General features: G+C 46.5%; 3 protein-coding genes across 12 annotated transcripts in view; 1 reads left to right on the top strand and 2 right to left on the bottom strand.

The window, feature by feature from the left end:
• FMNL1 (formin like 1) overlaps positions 1 to 808 on the top strand; it is an 86725-nt gene extending 85917 nt beyond the window's left edge. For all 6 annotated transcript variants that reach the window (XM_074224362.1, XM_074224360.1, XM_074224358.1 and 3 more), the window contains one exon: positions 150 to 808. In XM_074224362.1, coding sequence (XP_074080463.1) covers positions 150 to 253 — 104 coding nt within the window. In that variant the 3' untranslated portion in view covers positions 254 to 808. The remainder of the gene's footprint in view (positions 1 to 149) is intronic.
• Positions 807 to 13969, bottom strand: SPATA32 (spermatogenesis associated 32). Of its 5 annotated transcripts, none has more exons than XM_074224365.1 (14): positions 13846 to 13969; positions 11283 to 11337; positions 10516 to 10950; positions 9985 to 10042; positions 8394 to 9478; positions 5642 to 5693; positions 4812 to 4948; positions 4469 to 4575; positions 3888 to 4031; positions 3395 to 3466; positions 1811 to 1931; positions 1339 to 1523; positions 1086 to 1238; positions 807 to 964 (listed from the first exon to the last, which is right to left on the bottom strand). In XM_074224365.1, the coding sequence occupies exons 1-14, from the start codon at positions 13856 to 13858 to the stop codon at positions 819 to 821; spliced, it is 2763 nt and encodes a 920-aa protein (XP_074080466.1). In that variant the 5' UTR covers positions 13859 to 13969; the 3' UTR covers positions 807 to 818. The 5 variants fall into 5 exon arrangements, with proteins under 5 accessions (XP_074080466.1, XP_074080467.1, XP_074080465.1 ...); XM_074224366.1 differs by having other exon boundaries at positions 4469 to 4551; positions 9985 to 10045; XM_074224364.1 differs by having other exon boundaries at positions 9985 to 10045.
• Positions 13970 to 14970: 1001 nt separating this feature from the next.
• The window catches only part of MAP3K14 (mitogen-activated protein kinase kinase kinase 14), a 47848-nt gene continuing 38974 nt past the window's right edge, over positions 14971 to 23844 (bottom strand). The window contains exons 10-16 of the mRNA XM_074224374.1: positions 23601 to 23764; positions 22495 to 22645; positions 21533 to 21892; positions 21243 to 21349; positions 20478 to 20622; positions 19365 to 19465; positions 14971 to 19148 (exon numbers count right to left, since the gene is read on the bottom strand). Coding sequence (XP_074080475.1) covers positions 18984 to 19148; positions 19365 to 19465; positions 20478 to 20622; positions 21243 to 21349; positions 21533 to 21892; positions 22495 to 22645; positions 23601 to 23764 — 1193 coding nt within the window. The 3' untranslated portion in view covers positions 14971 to 18983. The remainder of the gene's footprint in view (positions 19149 to 19364; positions 19466 to 20477; positions 20623 to 21242; positions 21350 to 21532; positions 21893 to 22494; positions 22646 to 23600; positions 23765 to 23844) is intronic.

Below are 23844 nucleotides of genomic sequence, written 5' to 3' on the forward strand. Positions count from 1 at the left end.
GGGAAGCATCGTCATAAATGACTTTGGTCTTGCTGGTAGTGAAGGAGCCATGAGCCTGGGCGGTTTGGGATGGAGTGGGGAGGAAAGGGAAAAAATTGGCCTACAGCCAAAGTCCAGAGCTGAAGGTTTCTGTGTATTTCTCCCAACAGATCTTCGGAATCAGCCGTACCGAAGGTCAGATACAGGCCGTCGGAGCGCCCGCCGAAAGTCCCCCGGCACCTCCCTGCAGGTGACCCCTGACCTCGCACTGTAGCCCCTGACCTGCTCCGACCCCTCCCTTCCTTATCTCCAATACCCCCGCCTCCTGGAGTGGAGGGGATGTGCCAGCTCCTCCTCTGGGCCTCCACTGCTTAGGAGATCCAAGGACAGGCATGAAGGGGGGAACCATGCTAGTTTTCCTGTTAGGCAGGATTCTGATGAACAAGCTTCATAAATGCACTTCTCCTTACCACACAAAGGGCAGCATCTCCATGAGGAAGCATTCCACACCCCTCCCTCCAAGGGCCAGATGCTGCCCCTCTTTTACCTTTCATCATGTAAGCCATGCTCATCAATGGAGGGCTGGCATCTCTAACTTATGAAATGCCTCTCCACTCTTTGCCCTTGGCCTGGGCTAGGGAGGGCGGGAGTTGGAATAAGGATGGGGGGAGGGAAGAGGGAGAAACCCCTGGGACCTTATTTTTTTACATGGAAATCAATAAATGGATTTGGAAGATGCTGTGTTCTTTGTGACAGCCTCCATCTCCCAGCCCCACTCCCATTCTCCCCAGTTCCTGGGAGGATGAATTTCAGGCCATTCATTTTTCTAAGTAAATGTTTTATTGGTAAACATTTGATAAAGAATGACTCTGTGGGGTGGCAGGGGGAGGGGAGGGGAGTTGGCTCTGAACCAGGGTGGGGGGGGAGGGAGCTGGTCCCAGCTCTGCAGTCCCCTCTTCTGACTGTGGTCGTTGACTTATGGGTTCTACAAAGAAAGCAGAATTGGCATCGGGGAAGGTGGTGGGAGGTGGGGGGGGGAGGGAGGGGAGGTGGGATGGCCACTTAGTTCAAGTCAGTCAGTCCCCTCCCTTTCCATTAATTTTTACCAGTGACCCTCCGAGGTGCCTCTCGCAGAGGCAGTTTGGGTTTGCAGGGCCTGGCAAAGTTGGTCAGTCGGGGGCCTCTGCTTCGAAACCTCCTTTCAGTGGACCGTGTCCGAGAAGGCAGGTTGGGGACCTGAGAATAGGGACCTTGTGCGTCTGTAGCGGGAGAAATCTTGTTTTAGGGCTTCTGTCCCTCCCCTTCACTTGGAACCCCCTTGAGCTGCCCGCTCCCCTCCCCACCGCGGCAGATCCATACTCAAGTCCCGGAGGTTGTGCAGGGATCGGGCAAGTTGCTGATTGTTCAGTCCAGCCAGACGCGTGGCCTGGCAGAAGAAGCTGAGGCCCGTGTGTGAGCGGGATTGGTAGCTTCGGTTGTGTTTGTGATTCAGGCCCTTCCACCAAGAGCTCATCCTCAACACTCTCTGCTTGTCTGTGTAGTAACTGGGGAGGTGGGATATGGGGTGGGGTGGCAAGCAGGAGCAATCCACTAGGCAATGGTCCCCACCAAAGCCCAGTTCTGGATTCCTCAGAGGAGCTGGGGTAAGGGAAAGAACTGCCCGCCCCCCAGCAGCCTTGGTTGTTGGCACTATGCCCTGGGCCCCTTCCCCCAACTGGGGGTCTTGAATAGTAGCGGCTAGGAATCTTTAACAACTTTGAAGGGTATAGTGAGGGGAGAAAAAGGGACTTGTGCTTGGGTGTGGGAGGGGAGGTGCCTGGGCCCCGCCCACCTCACCACCTCCGCCACTGACTTGGGGGACAGCGCCCCCTGGCCCACAAACTTAGACATCATCTCGAAGAAAAGCGTTTCCAGACCATGGGGATCATTGATACGACTGTTTCTCATCCGCCCTTTAGGTATATAAAATCAATTAATGCATTTATTAAGTGCCTATTACATACCAGAAACTACTAATATACAAAGATGGAAATGCAAAGGGCCCTGCATTTAAAAGGCTTACAGTGTATACAGGAGACAACATGTACAAAATAGAGGCCATCCCAAAAGTCTTAGTACAGTTCTGTAACCAGGTGATTTTGGAGTGTGATGCTACTGTGTTGGGTTAAGCTGGGCTGGGCAGCAGGAAAGAGTAGAGTTATAATGGAAATAAGTTTATTCTAAGAGAGGGAGGTGAAGCAGTGTATTTTAAGTATGAAGGGGTTGTGGGGGTAGGGGAGACAGCCTGTGCCAAGTTAAGCAAGGCTTCCACAGCTCAATCACAGTCTGAACATTTGAAAGGTTGTAACAGAGGTGTTTCTATCTGAACCCAGAGGTAGTCAGAAACTCCTATAGCTTTTTTGAGCAGGGAAGTGACATGATCAAATGACTGTCTTAGGAGCATCCCTTGGGCAGTTTTATGGAGGATGAATTGGAGAATGGAGACACTTTGAGACAAGTAGAGCAATTACAAGGAATCTTTTAGGAAAGAGGTGAAACAGGCAAGAACTACACAATAATGGCCAGGTGAGTGGTGAGAGAAAGGGGGTGGATTTGAGAGATACTTCACCAATGGACATACCAATGGAGTGGATATGTGGGATGAGGAAGAAGGAGTAATCTGGATGACTCTGAAGTGGCAAACCAGGTGCCCAGTTATGGATGGTGGTACTCTTAACAAAAGTAGAGATTGGAAGGGATAGGGGAATTTTGAACATGGTGAATAACTCTTGAGATTCCCGAGGGATCACTAGGCAGTTGGAGATCTGAGACTGGAGCTCCAGAGAATGATTAGGGCTAGATCTCTCTCTCTCTCTCTCTCTCTCTCTCTCTCTCTCTCTCTTGATTCAGAGTTATAATTAAACCAATGGGAAGGGAAACAGAGAGAGAGAGAGAGAAGGGAAAGAGGAAAACAAGTGGAAGAGAAAGGACAGAGTTCTGAGGAACACTGAGTTAGTGAGTAGGAACAGAAGATCCAACCAAGAAGAGGAATCCAGTCCCAAAAAAATCTAAAAGAGAAAGAATGTTCAGGTAGAGAAGGTTATCAATAGTGTCAAAAGGCTGAATAAATAAGAAAAACCCATTAGATTTGGCAATTAAGAGATCACTAGAGTTATCTTGGAGAGAAAACTGCTTCAGCTGAGTGAGCTCAGAGGCCAGATGGCAAGAAGTGATGAGAGAGAAAGTGGAGGCATTGACTGAGTTGGAGGCAGCTTTTTCTAGGAGTTGCAATGTGAAGACAGGAGAAAGAGGACAATATTTTTAGGGACGAGTGAGGTTTTTTTTCCTTTTTTTTAAAAGAAGTTGAGAGCTTGGCAGGTTTTAGTTTTTTCTCTCCTGGACCCCACTACCCATAAAGAAAAAAATACCTCCTCACCCATGCACTGAGCAAAGCGGTGATTGTCTGTCAGGATCCCAAGGAAATCCTCAAAGTCAACAGCCCCATCACCTGGAAGAAGAGAAATTGTGGGTTTGTGTTTATATGTGTGTCTGTTTGGATCAGGGAGAGGGTTGGCACTCTGGGACCAGGCTTGCACTAGGCTCTGCAGGGATCACAAACAAAGTGGAAGACATCCAGCCTCAGAAGAGAGATTCAGGATCTCCACCCAAGAACCAAACTACAGCCTCCAGATGTAAATCAACCTGAGTAAAAGGTGGCAAATGGGCAATAATCCTTTGAGTGAAGTCAAGTATAAGCATGGATTACTTAAGTTTTTGAGAGCAATAGAAGAAAGGATGACTGTGGAGGGAGGAGGACAGGTATAATTAGATAAAAGTTTTCTGAAAGGAAGGAGTAGTTTGGGAAGACAGAGAAAGGGAAGAAAAGGAAGACCAGTTGATTTTGTCAAGAAATCTCTGGGCAGACTTACCATCCAGGTCGGCCCGCCTCAGGGCCTCACACACTTCCTGGGGGCTCAGCTGGATGCCAACAGTCCGGAGTGCCCCCTTCATGCTCCTCATGTCCAGCTTGCCCTGGGAGCCCGGTTTAAACAGTTGGAAGACATCCTGGAAGGCTGTTGGTGGTGGGGTGGGGATGGTGGGGGGGGAGTTGGTGCCTTAAAAACTTAAAATTGTAAGAGGATGGGCAACAAAAATTGTAAGAGAGGGTTGAAATAGGGCACGGGAAGGGGCAGCAAGTTAGGTTTTTTTTATAAATAAACCCAATAAATGAAAATCTAGATTTACACAAAATGTATTTTAGGAGAGCCATTCTTCTGTTTACAAAGGGATTTATTGCATAATTCTTTTTTTAAAAAATGATTTCTTCTAATGCCTAGGAATTAGAAAAATGTATATATGGTTTATACATAGTTCTTTATACATAGCCCTATTACCTTCCACCCCAGCTGGAGACAATCTAACTGTCCTCTCCATCCCAGGGGCTAGATTGGCTTAAGCCCCCCTCCCCACAAAGGGCCCCTATGTTCCAGATGGAAGCCTCTCCCCTCACCTGCCACCTGCCTAGAGGTCAGGGGATGCTCATACTCAGCAGGGATGTCCACTGGTGCAAAGAGACTAGAGAGGTCCCGTCTCCTATTGGCAAGAGGGCTGTCAACACTGACACCCATGTTTAGCTTTACTATGAGTGAATGTTTTTCCAACCTCCCCTCCTAACGCCCTAACACATTTCCAATTTTTTTTTTTTCATCTTAGGGTCCACCTTCAGCCAGCCCCCGACTACTCTCCCCAACACTTTAAGGAGAGGAATTTGTAGAAGCAAAAGTACCTCCCCATATTTTTGAGGCTTAATTTCCCTTTCCCTACTCCCAATACATCAACCCCCCACCCCTCACCTTTGAGGTTTGGTTTCTCTAGCAGGCCTTGTCTGAGCCTGTTGAGTAGTCCAAGTCATCAAAAGGTCCTCCTTCATCTCTTGGGTTAGATCCATTGAGTCTTCCACCACCTCAGCCTCCAAAGACCCTGGGATCATCTGGGACAACAGTGTACTAACCAATAGTCAGAGCCCACAGGAACCCTTCTTGTCCTTGGCCTCAAAACCAAACCCTTAAACAAAAATGATCTCTAGTTCAAGGATTCCTGATTCTGCTCTCTTTAGGTTTTGGAGTTAAAAGATCTCAAATCCTATCTCTGGTATTGAATTTTTAGCCTAGTTACTCATCCTTTGGATCTCTGTCCTCATCTCTCACACAGGAATGGGGGTGTATAAAATGACCATTTTGACTGTAAGTCTTGTAATAAAACCTCCTCCCCTCCTCCTCCACACACACACACACACACACACACACACACACACACACACACACACACACACTTCCAATCAATTTTGTTGAGTGGATCCTAAGAAAAAGTTTTTTGAGTCTCAAAAGAGCAGAGACTTGTGTCCTTATGGAGGAAGGGGGCTCATGAGGAAGGCACAGAATGACCCTAATACTCCTTTCCTCCAAATTGTAGCCTCAATAGTCATGGGGGCTTAGCCAGTGGAAACCAAGGTCCCCTCAGTTGCTTTCCAGTTTTCCCATCTGTTTTGTGTGTCCTCTTGGGGGGACCAAGCTTAGGAAGTCTATAGTAGGTGTGCTCTGCTAAAGTCTTGACAAGCTTGGAGGACAGATGCTCTCCATCATTATCTTTTAGAGGAGAGGAAGGTGGGAGAACAGAGCCTCACCTGTAATATTTCTGTATCACTATGGGTATCCTGATCCTTGGCAGGTGGCCACCTGTAATATAGATTCATAAGGATCTTATTAGAGTCTTTAGATGCCATCTAGATCAGGGGTTCTTAACCTTTGTATGTGTCTGTCTGTGTGTGTGTGTGTGTGTGTGTGTGTGTGTTTGTGTGTGTGTGTGGGACCCATTTTGGCATTCTGATGAAGTCTAGGAATGTATTCCTCAGAATAATGTTTTCAGATCAACCAAATTTCAGTTAGAGATTAGTGAAAATAATGATGTGAGCTGTTCAAAGTCACACTAAAATTAATTAATCAGTCAAATTGATCAACAGGTCAGACCTGGAGGTCATGTCCCAAGATTCAGGGCCTCTCCACCCCACCCCCAACCCAAATCATGGTCCTGGTCCTCCAGACCACCAAAAAACAACTCAGAAAAATGAGCCTGGCCAGGGGGAAGGAGCCACTACCCTGCTCTTCTCTGTTCATGTCTAGCCTCAGAACCCTCCCAGTCACTCACCTCTTAATTTCTTCCTCTTCCCCCTTTGCTTTCTCATTCGCCTTCTTTCGACTTCTTATCCCCTTCTCTTCTGGTCCCTCTACCCTCCTCCTCCTCTCTCTGCTCCCTCTGCCTGCTGTCCTGTGCCTCATGCCAAGCTCCCAAAACTTTTTTTCTTTGCTTCCTCTCTTCTTTTCTTCTCCTTCCATTCATTTCCCCCTTCCTTCCCTTTCCCTTTCCCTTTCCTTCTGCTTTGGGGCTGCAGGTGGATCCTTTCAGCCCTAGCACTCTGTGCCTTGATGTCTCTCTCCAAGTCTCATGGACCTCCTTTCCAAGAATTTGAGTCTAGGTGGTTTTTTGGCAGGAGGATTTTTAATCCTAAAGCCAACATCTATGAGATCCTAAAGAAGCTACCACTTTCTTCTGCCCAGTTTTGTTCTCCCTCCCCCCAAAAAAATCTCCCATGGAGTACCAGCCCCAGGGGAGAGGGATGATGTCCACTTTCAATCTTCTTCAGGAAATAGCTAGGGGATAATTCATAAGATCAAAGCTTTAGAGCACTACTCCCTTGTTTGTGTGATAGAAAACTGAGACCTAGAGAGACTACAGAGAGACTGTCATAGCAGGAATTCAAGAAATTCAATTGACTCTGACTCTAAATCTAAGACTCTTTCCCCCAAATCATAAATCAATAACCTACATAAGCCCTTGAGAAGCAGCAGGAAGATTCACTCACAGAAAATTTTGGTCATCACTTTTCTGACTTACAGAGACATCCCTGCTAGCAGGTGTCACATTGCAGACTATCAGAGGGATTATGTCTATTCTGCCTCCTGTTCCCCACCATTCCTTTTACAGACTTAGAAACTGAGGCCCAGGAGGGAGCCTCCTCATCTACCATCCATAGAGAAAGCCACAAACTAGACCTAAGGGTCAGTGGTAAACTTTGTATGGGAGAGAAGCAGAGGGAATGACTACAGGCAGAGACAGAAGCCAGAAGGTCAATATTGGCCAAGTGGGGCCTGGGGAGACTTATAGTGGAGGAAAGGAAGTATGGAGGGGTTCCCTAAAAAATCCCTCAAACTAAAAAAAAGACCAGAAAAAAGAACATCGTAGTTGAAAAAGAGCAAGTGAGAACTTAACGCTCCCTCTATCTAGAAGTCTCAGGACAAAAGAGGAGCATGTGAGGAGAGCCACCACTAGAGGGCTTTTTATTGTTCTTGGGCTAAGCGTTTTGAGAATATGATGTGAGGGTGACAACTTAAAATGCATATGTAGGAAATATTGGATTCCCACTTCTGGTTCTTGACCTTGAGCTGTAACATAAGAGAGACAGAGTCATGGGAGCCCCAGACCCTTCCCACCACCAGAGAAGAGGATGATAGCTTCTCCTAGTTGGAGGCAATGGTGGGGGGTGAATGAGAGGGAAATAATATCCCCCTCCACCTCCCCAAGTTCTTCTTTTTTTTTTTTTTTGCAAGGCAAACGGGGTTAAGTGGCTTGCCCAAGGCCACACAGCTAGGTAATTATTAAGTGTCTGAGACTGGATTTGAACCCAGGTACTCCTGACTCCAGGGCCGGCGCTTTATCCACTACGCCACCTAGCTGCCCCCCAAAGTTCTTAAGAGTTGGATGTTCATCTGTCTTTTTAGTCCCACAAAGGACTTGGAGAGGATGTGCTGGTCCGTAGGCTCCACATCCCCCTCCATGACCCAGACCTTGATTCCCTCCTCACCCTAGACATCATGCATGTATTGTGGTCAACCCTGGCTCAGGCAAGAGTCTGGGGGTGGGGTAGAAGAAGGAATCTATTCATCTGGGCCAAGGGGGAGTGTCTCCTTTAGGAAGGGGTCTGAACTCCATGAAAATTACTACCCTCCCTCCTCCTCCAGCTTCTTATATATGTGAAGCAGCTGGAACTCTGGATCTCATTGCCCAGATTCTCCATGGTTCCAGAGGCTCCTATCATCTTGTTCCCCACCCCCATCCTCACACTTTTGTGATTTCTATGTAACATCATCCTGTTTCCTTGCCCCAAAGACCTTCCATCTTCTATCCCCTTTCCCCTCCTGAGGGTGGGAACAGGGTAGTGTAATGTATGTTTGTATGTGAAAGGAAATGAACAATTCATCAGATCTTCCCCTCCCCCAAATAACACAAATGTATGTATACACACACACACACACACACACACACACACACACACATATAATGTACAGATGAGGTTGGGTGAGAACTAGGATTCTACTTACTCTCTCCAAGGTCCTGAGGATACTGGAGCTAAAGATGGAGATTGGGGATGTTCTGCTTCTCCTTCCATGGATGCTCTTTCTGAGACTGGCTTGATCATGTTTAAGGCATAGCCTGACTTCAGGGCAAATTCCTCATTGATGGAGGTCTGGGGCTCCCCTGCTTCTGGAGGCTTCAGGAGGGGAAAGGGTGAGACTGGCTGCTCAGTTGCTATGGAAAGGTCCGTGGTCGACCCTTGAGTTATGGGTGACCTCGATTCCATTCTCAACCCTGGGGAAGACTTGCAGGAAATCAGAGCTTTGGAATCTAGCATCAACTCTGAGGAAGAGGAATTGCAGGAGATCATTGCACTAGAAAACAGTACTGGGGGAAGACTGGTAGAGGTTGGACGAGAGTCTAGCATTCTGAAATCCATCGGCTCTGAGAATTTAGCAGAGAAGTTGTGGGAAGATATTGAATGGTTATCTAAGGATGACCTTTCTGACAGTAATGTTTGAATAGGGGACTGTGGTGGGAAACCTTCAATACCCAAGCTTGGGTGAGAGGTTTGTACTCTAACATCCTCCATGAACATCTTGGACATTTTGTTGCCAGAGAACAGACTTTCCTTAGAAGCTTTTCCTAAAAATTTCTGGAAAGGCCAGTCTCTCATTGGGAATGGATGGCTCCCTAACCCTAATGGCTGTTTGAGGCTACTGTCAGAGGCCTGAATCAGCTTGTCCATCCGGAAGAGGTGCTTGGAAGTTTGCACAAAGACTGATCGGAATGTATGGTGCTGACCATCCTTCACTGGTGTGGCTTCCAGGGTCCGGGGCTCCTGAGAAATACTTAACTCCAACTTTCCCTCTGGCCCAACAGCTGTCTGAATCTGGACATTTACTCTGGATCCCGTGGGCACATTCCTCGGGGTCAGGTTGAACGCCAGATTGGAGGTTTGAACAAAGACGCTGACTGGGACAGAGTCTTCATCTTCTAACTCTGACTCTGATTCTGGGAACAACTGAGGCTCTGGTTCCAGTTCGGACTCCAACTCCGACTCGGACTCCAGGTCCTGCTCAGCATCCAGTTCAAGGGTATCATCTAGCAGCTGCAGAGGTCAAGGACCCATGAGCCACCCTCCCTTCCCCCAAACATATACCACACAAACATATCACAAAAAACCACACTCCACATAAACATACACCACCCCACATACTCCCATACACATGTAGACACACACCACACACCTCCTTCTTCCCTTCCCCTGCACCTCAAGGGCAGGTCTCTTGGCCAGTCCCTCCCTCACTGCCCCTGGGTTAACATCTAGGTGCATTTCCTGTTCTCTCCTCCTGGACATGCTCTCCTAGTAGGAGTTGGGTCAAGTGCCCAAGGAATAGGGGTGATACACGTGTGAGCAGGCAGAAAGGCTAGGAAACTGGCAGCAATATCTCCATTGGGCAAAGGGTACTGTGGTCTAGGAAGACTGCCAAGCCCTCTCCAAGGACGCCACAAGTCAGTAGGAGAGAGAAGGAATGGAGGGGTAGCTTTCTAGTTGAATTTGTCCCCTCCCAAGATAAGAGGGTCCCCTCCTCTAACAAGCTGACATTCTGTTACCTCGATCTCATCTTCCACAGGCTCAGGTGGGTAATCAGGGTCCTCCTGAAAGTCATCACTGCTAGGAACAAAAAATAAGGTCAATGAGCTGGTGGTGGGGAGCTAGGTGGTACACGTATACGTGTGTGTGGGGTAAGGCATCATGATTTCTTCCTTAAGTTTCTGGGTACCCTTGGGCCCTCCTCTGCCACTTGCCAGGAGGCTTGTGGAGAGATCTGACAATCTGTTGAAAGGAATCTACCCTGGCTAGCAGAGTGGGAGGGGGAATGACTGATCCCTAATAGCCTCCTTTAAGTTTTAGGTCTGACCCTTCAAGGAGAAGTTTCAGAGGTAGCAATGAGATGAAACTCAAGGGTTCTGTAACCAGCCAGATGCCACTTTCTCTCACTCCCATCCCCACCTCTTCAGCCCCTCGACCCAGCCTAGCCCACTTCCCACTGGGAGCCACCCTCAGCAGAATGGAAAGTCTAAGAGGGAAGGAGCAGGTGTGCTCGGGATGGGTAGAAAGCAGGAGAAGAGTCTTGAGCTCACCCAGCTTTAGTGCCCCAGTTTGCCACTGCCACCACCAAAGACTTGTCTCGAGTTGTGCCACTCTCTTCTTTGTTACCCCCCTCCTTCTCCTCCTCCTCCTCCAACTCCTCCTCCAACTCCTCCTCCAACTCCTCCTCCAACTCCTCCAACTCCTCCTCCTCCTCCTCCTCCTCCTCCAACTCCTCCTCCAACTCCTCCTCCAACTCCTCCTCCATCTCCTCTTCTGAGTCCCTCCTGAGTTCTGGCCCTTGCTGACTAAGAGCACTGTAGCCCCCAAAAGGCTTGCTCTTGAGTTCCTCCTTGTAGGAGAAGTCAGTGGAGTACAGGGAAGTCCTCCCTGAAGTGAATGTAGACGAAGGTTCAGCATAGCTATACTCAAAGAAGGGGAAGCTGTGGAGATGGTTCCCATCACTCCCTTTTCCCTTCAGGATCCTCCTATTAAGAGCAAAATGGGGTTATGGTGCTTTCTAGCCTTGAGTTCCTAATCTTCTGGGAAGCTTCCGGGCCTGAGGAGAGGGCTTGAGGAGGGAAAGAGTCCTTTTCTTCTCTTACCCCTCTCCCCCAGGTGGGTTTAGGTCCAAGTCTCTGGAGTTGTGTGTAGAGTGGGATGAAGAAGGGGAAGGAATGGTGATGGGTGGTGGGTGCAGGGGGGTGAGGGCTTCAGGGAGGATGGGGGCTGGGCAGGTAGGGTGGGAGGAAATGGCTGGTGATGTGGGGAGGGGGATCAGTGAAGAATAGTAGAGGTTAGGAGTGGGTCTGGGTCTCACTGTGTCTCCACGACCTCCACAGACTTCTTACTGCAGCAAGGAAATCCGTTGATACCTAATTAAAAATGGGGGGAAAGTGAGAATTCTATTGCAGAATGCTTCCAAGGAGGTGGCAGAGCTGCTCCCTTCTCTTTTATCCTTTTCCCAGGCTCCACCTTCCATCAGGCTCAACCCTATCACTCCCAACTCTCACCTCAAACCTATTTCCTGTCCCACTGATCGCTGTATTATTACACTGTTTCTTTTTGTCTGTTTTTCATCTCTTCTCTTTGATCCCATTCATCTTCTCTCCTATTCTCTCTCCCTCCATCAAATGCTTATCTCAAACCCATCTTCCCATCCCATGTCTGTTTCTCCATCTCTGTTCACCTGATATCTCTAGCTGACTTATCCAATCCATCAATTATCCCCCTTCTATACTATTCTACATCTCAAACTTCTTTGCCACTTAAGGCCCCATATTATTTTCTCAAGTTAGAGAAGTTTTTAACCTCAAAATACTTTTCTGAATTTGGCAGTCTGGAAATGCCTATGGACTCCTCAGAATGTTTTCAAATGCATAAAATTAAATAGATAAGATTTGCAAAGGAAACCAATCACATTAAAATATAGTTATCAAAATAAATGCTTAAAAAAAAGTTCAAGGTCGCTAAATTAAGAACCCCTGCTGAAGGATGTTTTTTTTTTTTAGATTTTGCAAGCAATAGGGGTTAAGTGCCTTGCCTAAGATCACAGCAATTAAATTTCTGAGGCTGGATTTGAATTCAGGTCCTCCTAATTCCAGGACCTTCCCCAACCCAAAGTTTTCTTCCCAGTCCCATGTTTATTCTTCTAACATCACCCAATCCCAGGACCTTAATTCTAGTTACTTGATCTAGGAAGATGTCTAAGAGTCTATACCGTATGTGATAGTGGAAGGCATAAGAGAAAAATCTGAGATCTTCAAAGACAAAAATAAAATCTTGGGAGAAAAATTGATCCCTGAAAAGGGGAGTCCTAAATTCATTCTTCTTTCTTTTTAATAAGATAAATTCTCTAACCCATGGGGGTGGTGGTAGTAAAATTTGCAGAACATCTTCCCTCCTCCATGGTTATCAAAAGACAATGGCACTTGCTGAGAGGCCATGGAGCACAGAGTTGGACTTTCCCCATAACCTGAAGGGCCATCTTTGGGTTATGGAAATGCCTTCTCTGATTGAGGGCTCAGTTTGGTTAAAGGCTATAGGGGTGGGGGAAAGGAAGGAAACAAGCATTTATTAAATCATATATGTATGTATGTATGTATGTATCAGAGTGTGCAAAACATTTTACAAATAACCTCATTTTAAAGGATAGTTGGGGAGCTAGTTCTATAAGTTCTTTATGACCAAAGTAAGACTGTCTGAGCTAGGGGAATAGGAGATCAGAGACTAGGGACTAAGCATCAGGATTCTTGGTCCCCAGATTTTTAGAAATGCTATTTTATGCCTATAGTCTGTAATTGTATCCAAATCTCTGGCTGAGGAGGGAAGAGGGACTCTTTTTAGTCCAATAATTTCTGTGGTTTCTACATGCAACTGAATCTGATTTTTGGTTTTGGGGCCTAGAGGTGGGAAAGGAAGAGAAAGAAGAAAACCACCATGATCCTGGTGAGTCTGGAGGTGATAGTAGTAGTAGAAGATTGTGAAGAAACACGCATGCCTCTCACAACAACAATTATGAGGTTGGGTGATAGACATGTGATTTCTTTGAACTATTAAGGAAACTTGATGAAGGTCGGGACTTTCTTATTAGAGAGCTGCCTAGAACCCAGAGAATTTAAGACTTGAACTCAAGTCTTTGAAACTGGCCTTATGTAAAGCCAGCCCTGACCTATTAGGCTGAGTTTCTAAATTCCATTTTTGGAATAGCTTCAGATTTGCATATTTCTAGCTAACCAGGAGAGACAAAAGCTGTAGATGAGGGAGATGAAGGTGTATTTATTTCATTGGATTTTTGAAGGGGCATTTGGTGACCCAATATGGATCTCCAGGAGGGGATGGGGAGTGGGATGACTTGGCTAAGTGACCTTTCATCATGGGAAGAGTGACAAAATCTACACTGAAAGCAAGACTGGTGGAGACTAAAGGGGTTGTCTGAGAATCTCAGGTGTGTGGAAAGGGCAGTAGTGGTGGCTTGGACTAATTCTTCTTGGGTCCTCCTCCTTTGTTTTGCTCCCTTCCCAGAGGAAGTTTGGAGTAGTGGACAGAGAGCTGGATTTAAGGTCAGGATAATCTGCCTTCAAATGCTATCTCAGTGACTTTAACAGCTGTGGGGGCATGGGGAAATACATAACCTCAATGTGCCACAGTAAAAAAGAAGCAAACAAAAAACAAAGAGGGAAGAAAGAGACAGAGAAAGACCCAGAGAGAATCAGAGACAGACATAGAGACACAAAAGGGAGATGCCTTAAGGACCCTTCCAGGACGGCCCTTTCACTTCTAACTCTGCTTCTTTTGGGGGACATTTTGCCTTCCTGACCCTGGCTAGAGCCCTCGGCACCCACTTCCCCTTGTCCTTGCCTCACTATCCCTCTTTTTCGCACCTGTCACCCCCATGCCGACTCCAGTGCCTACCCCGAAAAGGGGAGTGGGCAGATGACGGCAGCTTGGCCCTCCGCTTCCAGCACGGTCTTTGAAACCCCGCGGCTCCTTCACCCTGAAGGTAGCAGCGGGGTACCTGTGGCGTCACGGGTCACTGTGACGTCACACGGGGGACTGTGGCCCGCCGTGGGAGGAGGCAAAAGGAGGCCGCGCTGTCGGGGGCCGCGCTGTCCGGGCCGCGCTGTCGGGGGCCGCGCTGTCGGGGGCCGGGCCCTCACTCTCCTACTCTCCCTCTCCTTTGGGAGGGAGACAGTGAACCCCTACCGAGCGGCGGCGGACCTTGGATGGAGGGGCGGCGGGGAGGGGAAGGGGAAGGGGGCGGTAAAGGAGTCCCAGGTCCCTCCACACTGGGTCCACGTCCCCAGATCTTGGTTCTTCTTCCTTCCCAGCCTCGTTCCTTCGGGACCTGGGGTGGATGCCCACCCCTCCTGGCTCCCTGGGGCTGCCTGGCGCTACAATGAACCGTCCTCTAGGATCTCGGAGGACCCCCACAACAGCGACTTACTCAGGGCTGCGGGAAACTAAATCAGCCTGGTTTCTGCCAGAATCGTTCACATCTCACGGGGCAGTTAGAAGGTGTGGAAGACGGTTATTAGAAGAACCCAATTCTAATCCTGCCGGTCACTAGCTGTGTAACCTTGGGCAGACCCCATCCTCTTGGTTCTTCCTCTTGTCACCCGTTCAGTCGGTTCAGTGGCACCTGACATTCTCTCTGGGACCCCATTTGGTGGTGTCTTGGCAAAGATGCTGGAGTGATTTGCCATTTTCTTCTGCAGCTTATTTCACAGAGGAGGAAACTGAGGCAGAGAGGGTTAAGTGACTTGTCCACGGTCACACAGCTTGCTAGTAACCATCTACGGCCAGATTTTAATTCAGGAGGAGTCTTCTTGACTCCAGAGCACATGTGACCTTAAGCAAGCTTTTCCTCAGTTCCCTCACCTTTAAAATGGTGATTTCTCTTCCAGGAGACAGTACTTTGTGACCTTAAAAGAGTTATATAAGTGTTAATATTTCTCCATACACATAAATAACACATGCACAAGTTCTTTTTCTATTTTTGCATAAGGAAACATCCTCAACTTTTTCTTCCACTTTTTTTCTTGTCCCTAGTCTGGCTTTTCTCTGTGTGGCACTGAGCAGGTGAGTCTGGCAAGGAACCTCACTGTTTTTATTGTTTGTCCTTTATTCTTGAAGACTATGACATGGAGGAGATAAGGCCATGACAAGCACATGGCATTTAGATTTGATTGAGGATGCTGTGCTAAGTCACCAGCCTCACTTTTTCTTCCAGAGCCATCTGGATCCAGTGGACAAATATGAATCAAGATGACTGGAGATGGCCCTGGATGCAAGGCAATCAGAGTTAAGTAGCCAGGGTCACACAATATTTTAAGTGTCTGAGGTCTGAATTGAACTCAGTCCACCTCCAAGGTACTTTATCCAGTGCATTACCTAACTGCACCTCATGCTAACCTTATACATAGAAAAGCCTCCTTGATTCTCCCTTCCCTAGTTGGGCTGCTAACTATATCATCTCTGTTCCTGATGCCATCGCTGATGACTATCATACATTTAAGTCAGGTTTGAGTTGGTGGACAGGAAACAAGGTGGTGGTGATGGCAGTGTGTGTTTGTGTGTGTGTGTGTCTGTCTGAAAAAAGAATTCCCTGCTTGTATAGGATTTAACTATTTTGTTCAAAGGATAAAAACTAACCTGTTAGGGTCCCAGTGTACCCTAAGGAAATCGTTTTTGTTTTTTAGTTTTGGTTTTGTTTTTTGGTTTTTTTTTTTTTTTTTTTGCAAGGCAATGGGTTTAAGTGGCTTGCCCAAAGCTACACAGCTAGGTAATTAGTGTCTGAGGCTGGATTTGAACTCAGGGACTCCTGACTCCAGGGCTGGTACTCTATCCACTGCGCCACCTAGCCACCCCCTAAGGAAATCATTTTGAAGGTCCAAGGGACTAAATCTGTTTCCCACTCACCTTGACTCCAAGTCCTCAAATTGTTGAAAGACAGCTTGACAGGAAGGAATGGACACACAAGGACAGAGATCCCTAAAGACCTTCTCATTTGCTCAGTCACACAGCTTGGATCTTGGAATTTGAATCCAGGTCTTTATGACTCCAAGCCCAGAGCTCTGTCTCCCATGACAATTCCTAAGACTGGCTAAATTCAGAAGCCTGGGAACAGGCTTCTCAGTCATCCATTTGACATTTTAAGAGTCTCACACTCAGCTCAAGCTCATCATCCATTGCCAAAGAACCAAGAGAATTTGGGTCCTCCAGGATGCCATTCTCTTAGATCAGGGGTTTCAGGCTAACAGGAACTGAGCCATGATTGGCTAAATCCCAGTTCTAAGCTGATGTTCAGCTCACTCAAGGATTCTGGGCTCCCTCTGCCAGTTTTCCTCTGGTGGGTGGCTGCAGAGGTGGGAAATTAATGTTGGAAGGTGTGTTCTGTATCCCTTTCTTATATACTCTGGTAGCTGTCTTTTTCATATACTTCCTTAATCCTGGATGTTTAGTTTAGGACTGGGCTCACTTTGTTGGGAGGGACAGTCATTAGGCCACTAGGTGTGTTTGTCAGTCCTCCTCTTGGCCTGGTTTGGATGGTGTCCAGGGACTTCCCTGCTGCTGGATGGAGCCCCTGGCTTGGTTTGTCTGCATGGAGCTCCAGACTCTGTTGAAGTGGGGGAGGGCACAACCTAAAGACTGAAGACAGCTCTGGCATAAAATCAGGGAATAGTCTTGAAAGTCTCTGCCCAGAGGTCAAAAGAGGTTTCAAGACAGCTGCCAGGGCAATCAAAGAAGAGGAGACACATTTGTTTAGGAAAATAATCACCATTCCAAACTTTATTGATTTTTTTTGTTGTTTTTTTTTGTTTGTTTGTTTTTAAAAAGGCAAGACTTAAAATCCAGCTCTGAAACTCAGTACACACATTTCAGTTCATCTTTGTGGATACTGATACTGGTAGTGGAAGGAGGGCAACAATGAAGCTGAAGGGATAGCTCCATTTTCCTTGCCTGGGCAGTTGTGGGTTCTTCCACATTAGTCTGTTGGCCTTTGGGGTTCTCAGTGGCTGCACTTTGGTAGAACTGAACAAATTCAGACCCTCTCCCCCTTTCATGGAGCAACTATCTTAATGGACTTTTAAGATATCCTGGCTCACAGATATAGAGTTGGAAAGGAGCATGAACCATCTTTTAGTCTAACTTCATTTTACAGATGAATAAATTGAAGGTCAGAGAGCCTAAGGGACTTGTATAAGGTCATACAAGAAAGAGGCAGAGAGGGGGTTTGAAATGAGCTGGTCTGACACCCAACTTTCCACTAGCATATACTGCTGCTCCAGTCAGTCACTTGTCAGACTGGGGTTCTCAGGTCCCTAAACAATCTACCTCCATTTCTCTTCTGGTAGGAAACTAGTCATGCCAGAGCCTTTGGAGGGGGACTAAGGTTCCTCTGATGGCTCCATCTGTAGAACTAAAGCCCCAATGAAGGAGGCAAGGGTGAGGAGACTCCTACCCCAGATTAGCTACATGGTTGATGGTGTCATGACTATCCCTCCCAAATGTAAACATTTCATAGTTAGCTTAATGCTACGTGGCAAGGGTACAGTGATCAGAGTGGGAAGGGGGCAAGAGCCAGATGGTCAATGCTTGATCTGCACTTGATGAAAATTAAAGTCCTTTCAGCACCTCTCCCTGGGTGGGTACGGAATCGGGGGAGAAGGAGGCGGGAAATCTTACAATTCATTCAGTTTAGAGCATTACAATCATCTATGTAAAAATAAAAGGCGGAGGACACAAGAAAACTGACTTGCCGTCAAAGGGGGCAGCAATGCTGCCAAAGTGCTTTGAGAAAAAAGGTTTCACAAGGACCCAAAGTGCTGTTGTCAGTGCTTGGTAGGGACATGGGCTTTGGCTGGCAGAAGCTGCCAAGGTGCCTCAGTGCCCTGACCTGCCCCACAGTGGGGCGCTCTACACAGGAATCAAGGGACTGGCTCAACCTGACAGCTGGGGAGCAGTTCATTCTTCATAGGGATTGTCTCATCGAGATGCGATGAGAACACTAAAAGAGTTGTGTGCCTAAGGTAGCATTAGCATTAACAGAGCTGGGAATAAAACCTGGTTCTTTCCCCATCTCCAGGCATCCCCAGTTTAGCGGGACTAGAAGAGAACTCAGTCTCCTCTACTGGGACAAGAAAGGGCTTCTCAAGTGTGCTCTTATCAGAGGCTCTATTTAGCCTGGCTCCCAAGATGGAAGAGAAGTGGGGAAAGAAATTCACTAAATTGGTCATTTACTGACTGCCAGTGATACAAAAAACCTTATGTCACACAAATGTCTTCTAAAAAAGACATGCTCCCCCCTTCAAAAAAATGGAGAAGAGAATTCTACTAATGGGAAATTTTGCCTTTGAGGATTTTTTTTTGGCTTTCCATTCAGAAGTCATTTTAAATACAAGGAAGAGAGCCAGAGAAGATTGTGGCATGAAGGTGATCAGGTTCAATGCCTCGGGCGTCCTCTTTAACTTAATAAAGGACCCCAATCTTCACCAGTTTCTGAAACTGGAAACAGGTGAACTCCTTCTGGAAAATTCTGTGCACACCTACTGCTGGGAGGAAAGTAGGGCTATCCCAAATTTCCCTTCATCTCCAGTTTCAAAGCTGATCTCTCCCTATAAGGTAACTCACTGTGGCAGAATATGCCACACCACCTTTTCTCTGTCAAGAGAGGGAACTCCTTTCTATTCCAAGGAAGGAAGAAGTTAAACGTCTTCCTCCTCCACACACAGCTATAGATCTATACCAGTTTGTTTAGTCAGGACTCAAATGAAGATGACTACACATACACATACACCATTTCTCCATCACACTGGCAGAATGCTGGGTGGACCATTGGAAATTTCCAAGTCCCAGATTTCCAGTTTTCAACTTTCATCCCTTCTATCAGACGCCAAGTCCCTTGGAGAAATTCAAGTCCATCTGTCCTCTTTGGGTAGAATCAAAAACTGGTACTTATTCCAGGACCTCTGAGGCTGATTTCTAGGATCCCAGGCTCTGGGGCTGGAAGGAAGGGATGCTAGGGTCTATTCTCTAGTTGACCATGCTTGACTCTCCAGGTCCAACCAAAGCTGCAGTCGGGAGCCAAGGTGCACTGCAGATCAATGCCTGAGTCAGGTATCTCCATGTCATAGTGTACAGGCTGCCCATCTTTGGTCACCAAGCTGAATGCAGAGGCAGGTATCTGGGAATCAGAGTGGAGGAAAGAGCATGTTCAGAAGGAGTCAGAGTAAGCCAGACTAGCTTATGCCACCACTAGAAATCAAAATCTCTTGGGAAGCAATAAACTCCAGCTGCTGGCTAGAGGCAGCCAGCAAAAGTATGCTCCATCAATGCCCGAGTTGATTACTTTGTGGGGTTCCCACTTCTGTTTATGACTGTGTTCTCTCTGACATCTTACCTGGCTGCTGATTCCTGTGGCAATGTCTCCAACCTTGGCTCGGGGGAACTCTCTTATATGCAGGTGCTCACCATTGAAGGACTGGATTTGGATTTTTACACCTGAAAGACAGATGTGAACATGAGAAAGGAGAGAAGTACCAAGACTTGGGGACGAGTGGAGAAAAATAGCATTTGAGCCTTTTGTTAAGGTTACTTTGAAATCACCTATGGACTCCCACTACTCTGAGGGAAAGAGGAAATTTACTTTTTGCCATGAAAGAAAACTGAGGAGATAATGCTTAAGTTTTTGCTGATATATGGCTATCAAATGTGAAGGGTGATACCATAACTAACTTTTAGGGTGTCATTGGACATAGAAACACATCCCAATTTTGATGTGGGACAGCAGCATGGATGTTTTTACACCCCCCCCCAACAATGGCTATTTCTCAGTTTGTGGGCAACTAAGAACTTAAAAATACATTGCACTGGAGACTTATTTGACCACTGATATCCTGTATTCAATGCATCATCAGTATAGCACTAGTACCTTGGAAGGGCTGGGGAAATTTTTTATATGCTAATAGGAGTTTCTGAGTATTTGCAAAGCAACAAAACTGGGATTGTGAGTCAAGTTTCAAAAGAAGGTCATTTTTCTCTTGCCCCTCCTCCCTTCTCCTGTGGTTTGGCATCATCATATTGAGAACTCCAGGGCTAAGGAACAACGACAGGGTGTTCTGGATTAAGGCAGCCACAGGGGAATTACTGAATTTTGGTTGACACGTCTCAAGGGGCCCATTTTCTCCTTTTCCTATTCAGCTGATAAAATGATCATTTTTCTTCTTTTGGTTCCCATCTAGAGTAGAAGACACTGTCTGCTTATCTAAGTCTGATAGGGTCCTTCCTATTACCTAAAAAAACCCAGAATTCAGAAAATACTGCCATGTTGGAAAAAAGCCATAGATGGAGAAGGGCTTTTGTCCAGTACCCTATTTGTTGAATAGGTGAGTCAAGTTTTAAAAATTCCTCCTGGTCTGGAAAAAATGAACAATTTAATATTCTTTTGAAAATCAAAGCTGTTCTATGGCTACACGGCCAGGGAAGCCCATGCTAGATGGGCAAATGATCCTACCATTGAAATAGCTGGGCATGTCTGTGTGCCGACTGCGTCCGAGGAGGTTGTTCCAGCTGAAACTCTGCCCATCTGCTTGACTGTTCCATGAGTGGATTCCAGAGCTGAAGTTCTCTCGTAAGCTCTGAGAAACCTTGGACAGGTTCTGCAATCAAAAGGGAAAAAGTCAGGCTGCTTATTCCCTATCTTGCAACTCCAACCCAGGGCTGAGGCTAATTCATGATCTGTCACATTTTGGGGAAAAGAAACACTTAAGATTCCAGATAGGATCATCGGTCCAGGTTGACATTCTTACAACTTTCAGATATTTGAAAGGAGGCTCATGGAGGGCCTGACATCAAGGGAAAACAAATCAATTGAATTAGGGTCAACAAAATTAATTCTGCCATGTCCTGGGGTTACTTAGGTCCACTTCTAAATCACTTGAAGCTGGATTGTCTTCTCCCTTAAAACAGTCTATGAGATGCTGTTCTCTGATTACTAAAGGAAAAAATGGTAGAACAGGCAAGGGAATCTGCTTGCTTTTTCTTCTGCTCAAGCAAGGCCATTCACCAGTCCCTATAAGGATCAACAGCCTAGTTCTCTAATATAAACCCATCCTGGGGAGATACAGACTGTGCTATGGGCAAAGTCATCCCCAGAAACAAGGCCTGGGAAATCATCACCCCTGTGGCTGAGTGAATTCAAACTCTGCCTGTCATGGTCCTCAGGACCAGGACAGGGCTTGTGCCCCCAGAGCCATCCTCAGGAAATTGAGTTATTTACCTTCTCACCAGCATCAGATAGGGAGAGGCTATCGATGCTGAGACATGAGAGCATTTGCTCCTGTTCCTCCAGGGAATATGGCTGAGACAAGCTGTTCAGAAATAATTCTGTAAGGAAAATCAGGACAAGATATAAAACACCAGCAGTAGGCCGCCTCCCCCACCCCCGAGGCCCAGAGCAGGGAGGCAGCTGAACAGCGCAGAACATGAGGTGGAGAAGAAGAGCGGGGCTTTCCAGAACCAGGGGCTCTCAGGGACCATGCAGGGCTTGTCTCCAGAGAAGCTCCTTACCTATCTCAAGTTGCTGAAGCTCCTCATCTGAAGTGGTTGATTTTCGCTCCCCTGAACTGAAGCTCTTGGCAGGGATGTGGCCCAGGGAAGAAAGGGGCAGAGGCTCCCAGGTCCCAGACTCCTCTTGGCTCAGCCTCAGGGGCAACAACTTATTTCGCTCCGGTGGCTCCGGTGGAAAAGGTGGCTTAAGTTTGGTGGTCAAACCCAATGCCTCAGTGGCTAACCCAGGCCCTGGAGCCTCTGGTATAGGTCCACTTGGCAAAGACAAGGATTCCAATGTTTCTAGACTATTCTCTTTGTTTGAAGGGAACCGTCTTGGTTCTTTATACTGTCCTCTCCAAGGACTTTTCAAACCTCCCACTATAAAACACAAAGGTTATGTAGGTGAAACATTTCAGAGGGACAGATACTGTTTGTACCATGTCTACTTTTCTATGGGTCCTAAGGTGCCTGGAAAATGGGACATCACTATGACTTTTATAATAAGTGAGCTAGTGAACAGGCCGATGAAGAGACAAAAATCTCATGAAGGGAATAGGGATAGTTTCCAGCATTTGGGGGCTGCTTCGGAGAAACATATCTATATGAGAGTGATTACAATATATTTCTTTTATTCTACATTTAATATTGGTTAACTATATGATTAAGTGAAAAACAAATCAGGGAGAAGATCTTGGTTATAAACAAAGAGAAGATTCTGAAACTTGGGACTAGGAAAGAAAATATCCTTGCAAGGGAAGCAATTCAGAGACACAGTTTTAGACTCCAAGTGTAAACTAGTTTTCCTTTGCTCCCAAAGCTCCCCTACACCCAGTTAGTACTCCCTGGAGGGGTGGGTTTGTAGGATGCTGAATTTGTGGACACAGTTTAGGAATCCTAGCTATTTTGTCAAATGGATATCAGGGGCCTCCTGGCTTGGGGAGAGAACAGCCCAGTTGGAAAAGAAGTATTAGGTTCCTTACCATGCTGCAGTGCCAGACAGATCTTTCTCCTCAGTTCTGTGGCAGATGCTCGATGCCCAGGCTCCTTCTCCAGTCCCTCCTGGATGGCCTGAACAGTGAGAAGGCTACAAGAGGGAGGAATTTCTCTCACAGGTGCTGGCTCATTGGCAATCTGTGAAATTCAGAAAGAAAAGTGAGTGCCTTTGCCTGGAGTTATAAATCCTCTTTCTGTATTCTCTTCTTCAAAATGTCAAGACTTGGACTCTACAATTTGGGAAAAAACCTGTGCCTACCTCTGATCCAGCAATACCACTATTAGGTCTATATCCCAAAGAGATTTAAAAAAAAAGGGGGGGGAAGAACTCACATATTAAAAACGATTTATAACTAAGAATGTGGTGGCTAAGAATTGGAAACTGAGAGGATGCCCATCAGGTGAACAAATTGTGGTACATGAATGTGATGGAATACTATTGCTCTGTAAGAAATAATGAGCAGTCGGACTGCAGAAAAGCCTGGAAAGACTTTTATGAACTGATGCTGAATGAAGTGAGCAGAACCAGGAAAACACTGTACACATTAACAGCAACATCATGAAATGATCAACTATGATGGATTTAGCTCTCCTCAGCAGCACAATTATCAAAAACAATTTTAAAGGACTCATGATGGAAAATAACATCCATATACAGATCAAAGCACACTATTTTCGATGTTGAAAATTTGTTTTATTCTTTTGTTTTGAGTCTTCTTTCACAACATGACTAATATAAAAATATGTTTAATATGATTGTACATGTATAACATCAGATTACTTGCTGTCTTGGGGAGAGGGAAGGGAGAAAAGGAGAAAAATAAATGTTGAAAACTATTTTTGCATGTAGTTGGAAAAATGAATTTATATTAAAAAAAGAATTAGGCTCTACCCTGAGACCTTAAAGATACAAGCAATTGTTTGACCCAGGCACTCTTTACCAATAGGGTGTTAGGTGGGAATGTTAGGAATAGCAAGGGTCAGGCAACAGGAGACTGTCCTCTGGACTTGAGCTCATCAGGGCATATGGGCATGGTTGTGGGGCAATCTCTGGCCCAGTCAGGAAGCTCCTGGATATAGTTTCATCACTCACCTTGAGGCAGAGGGGCCGGCTATAGTACTGGGTCCATGGGTGACACCCATTAAGCATGTGCAGCATCATGCAGCAGCTGCTCCAAATGTCTACCTTTGAGTCACAGCGTTTGCCCATCACCACTTCTGGAGCCATGTGGGTCTCTGTCCCAGGGATGTAGTCCCCTGGAAAGACAAGGGTAAAAACTTTTCTTGGAATTTCATCAAGAAGGAGGTTGGGGAATAACCATCCACTACTCTTTCAT

Source organism: Macrotis lagotis, chromosome 2 (genome assembly GCF_037893015.1).
Source record: "Macrotis lagotis isolate mMagLag1 chromosome 2, bilby.v1.9.chrom.fasta, whole genome shotgun sequence".
Taxonomy (NCBI): Eukaryota; Metazoa; Chordata; class Mammalia; order Peramelemorphia; family Peramelidae; genus Macrotis; species Macrotis lagotis.

Bases quoted from the DNA above. Each gene is read 5' to 3' on its own strand.
- SPATA32 (XM_074224364.1), bottom strand. The intron at 5,694-8,393 runs GTAAGTAGAATC...TCTATATTACAG, and splicing joins TCCTCAGGACCTTGGAGAGA to GTGGCCACCTGCCAAGGATC. The intron at 3,467-3,887 runs GTAAGTCTGCCC...CTCTTCTTCCAG, and splicing joins GAGGCGGGCCGACCTGGATG to GTGATGGGGCTGTTGACTTT.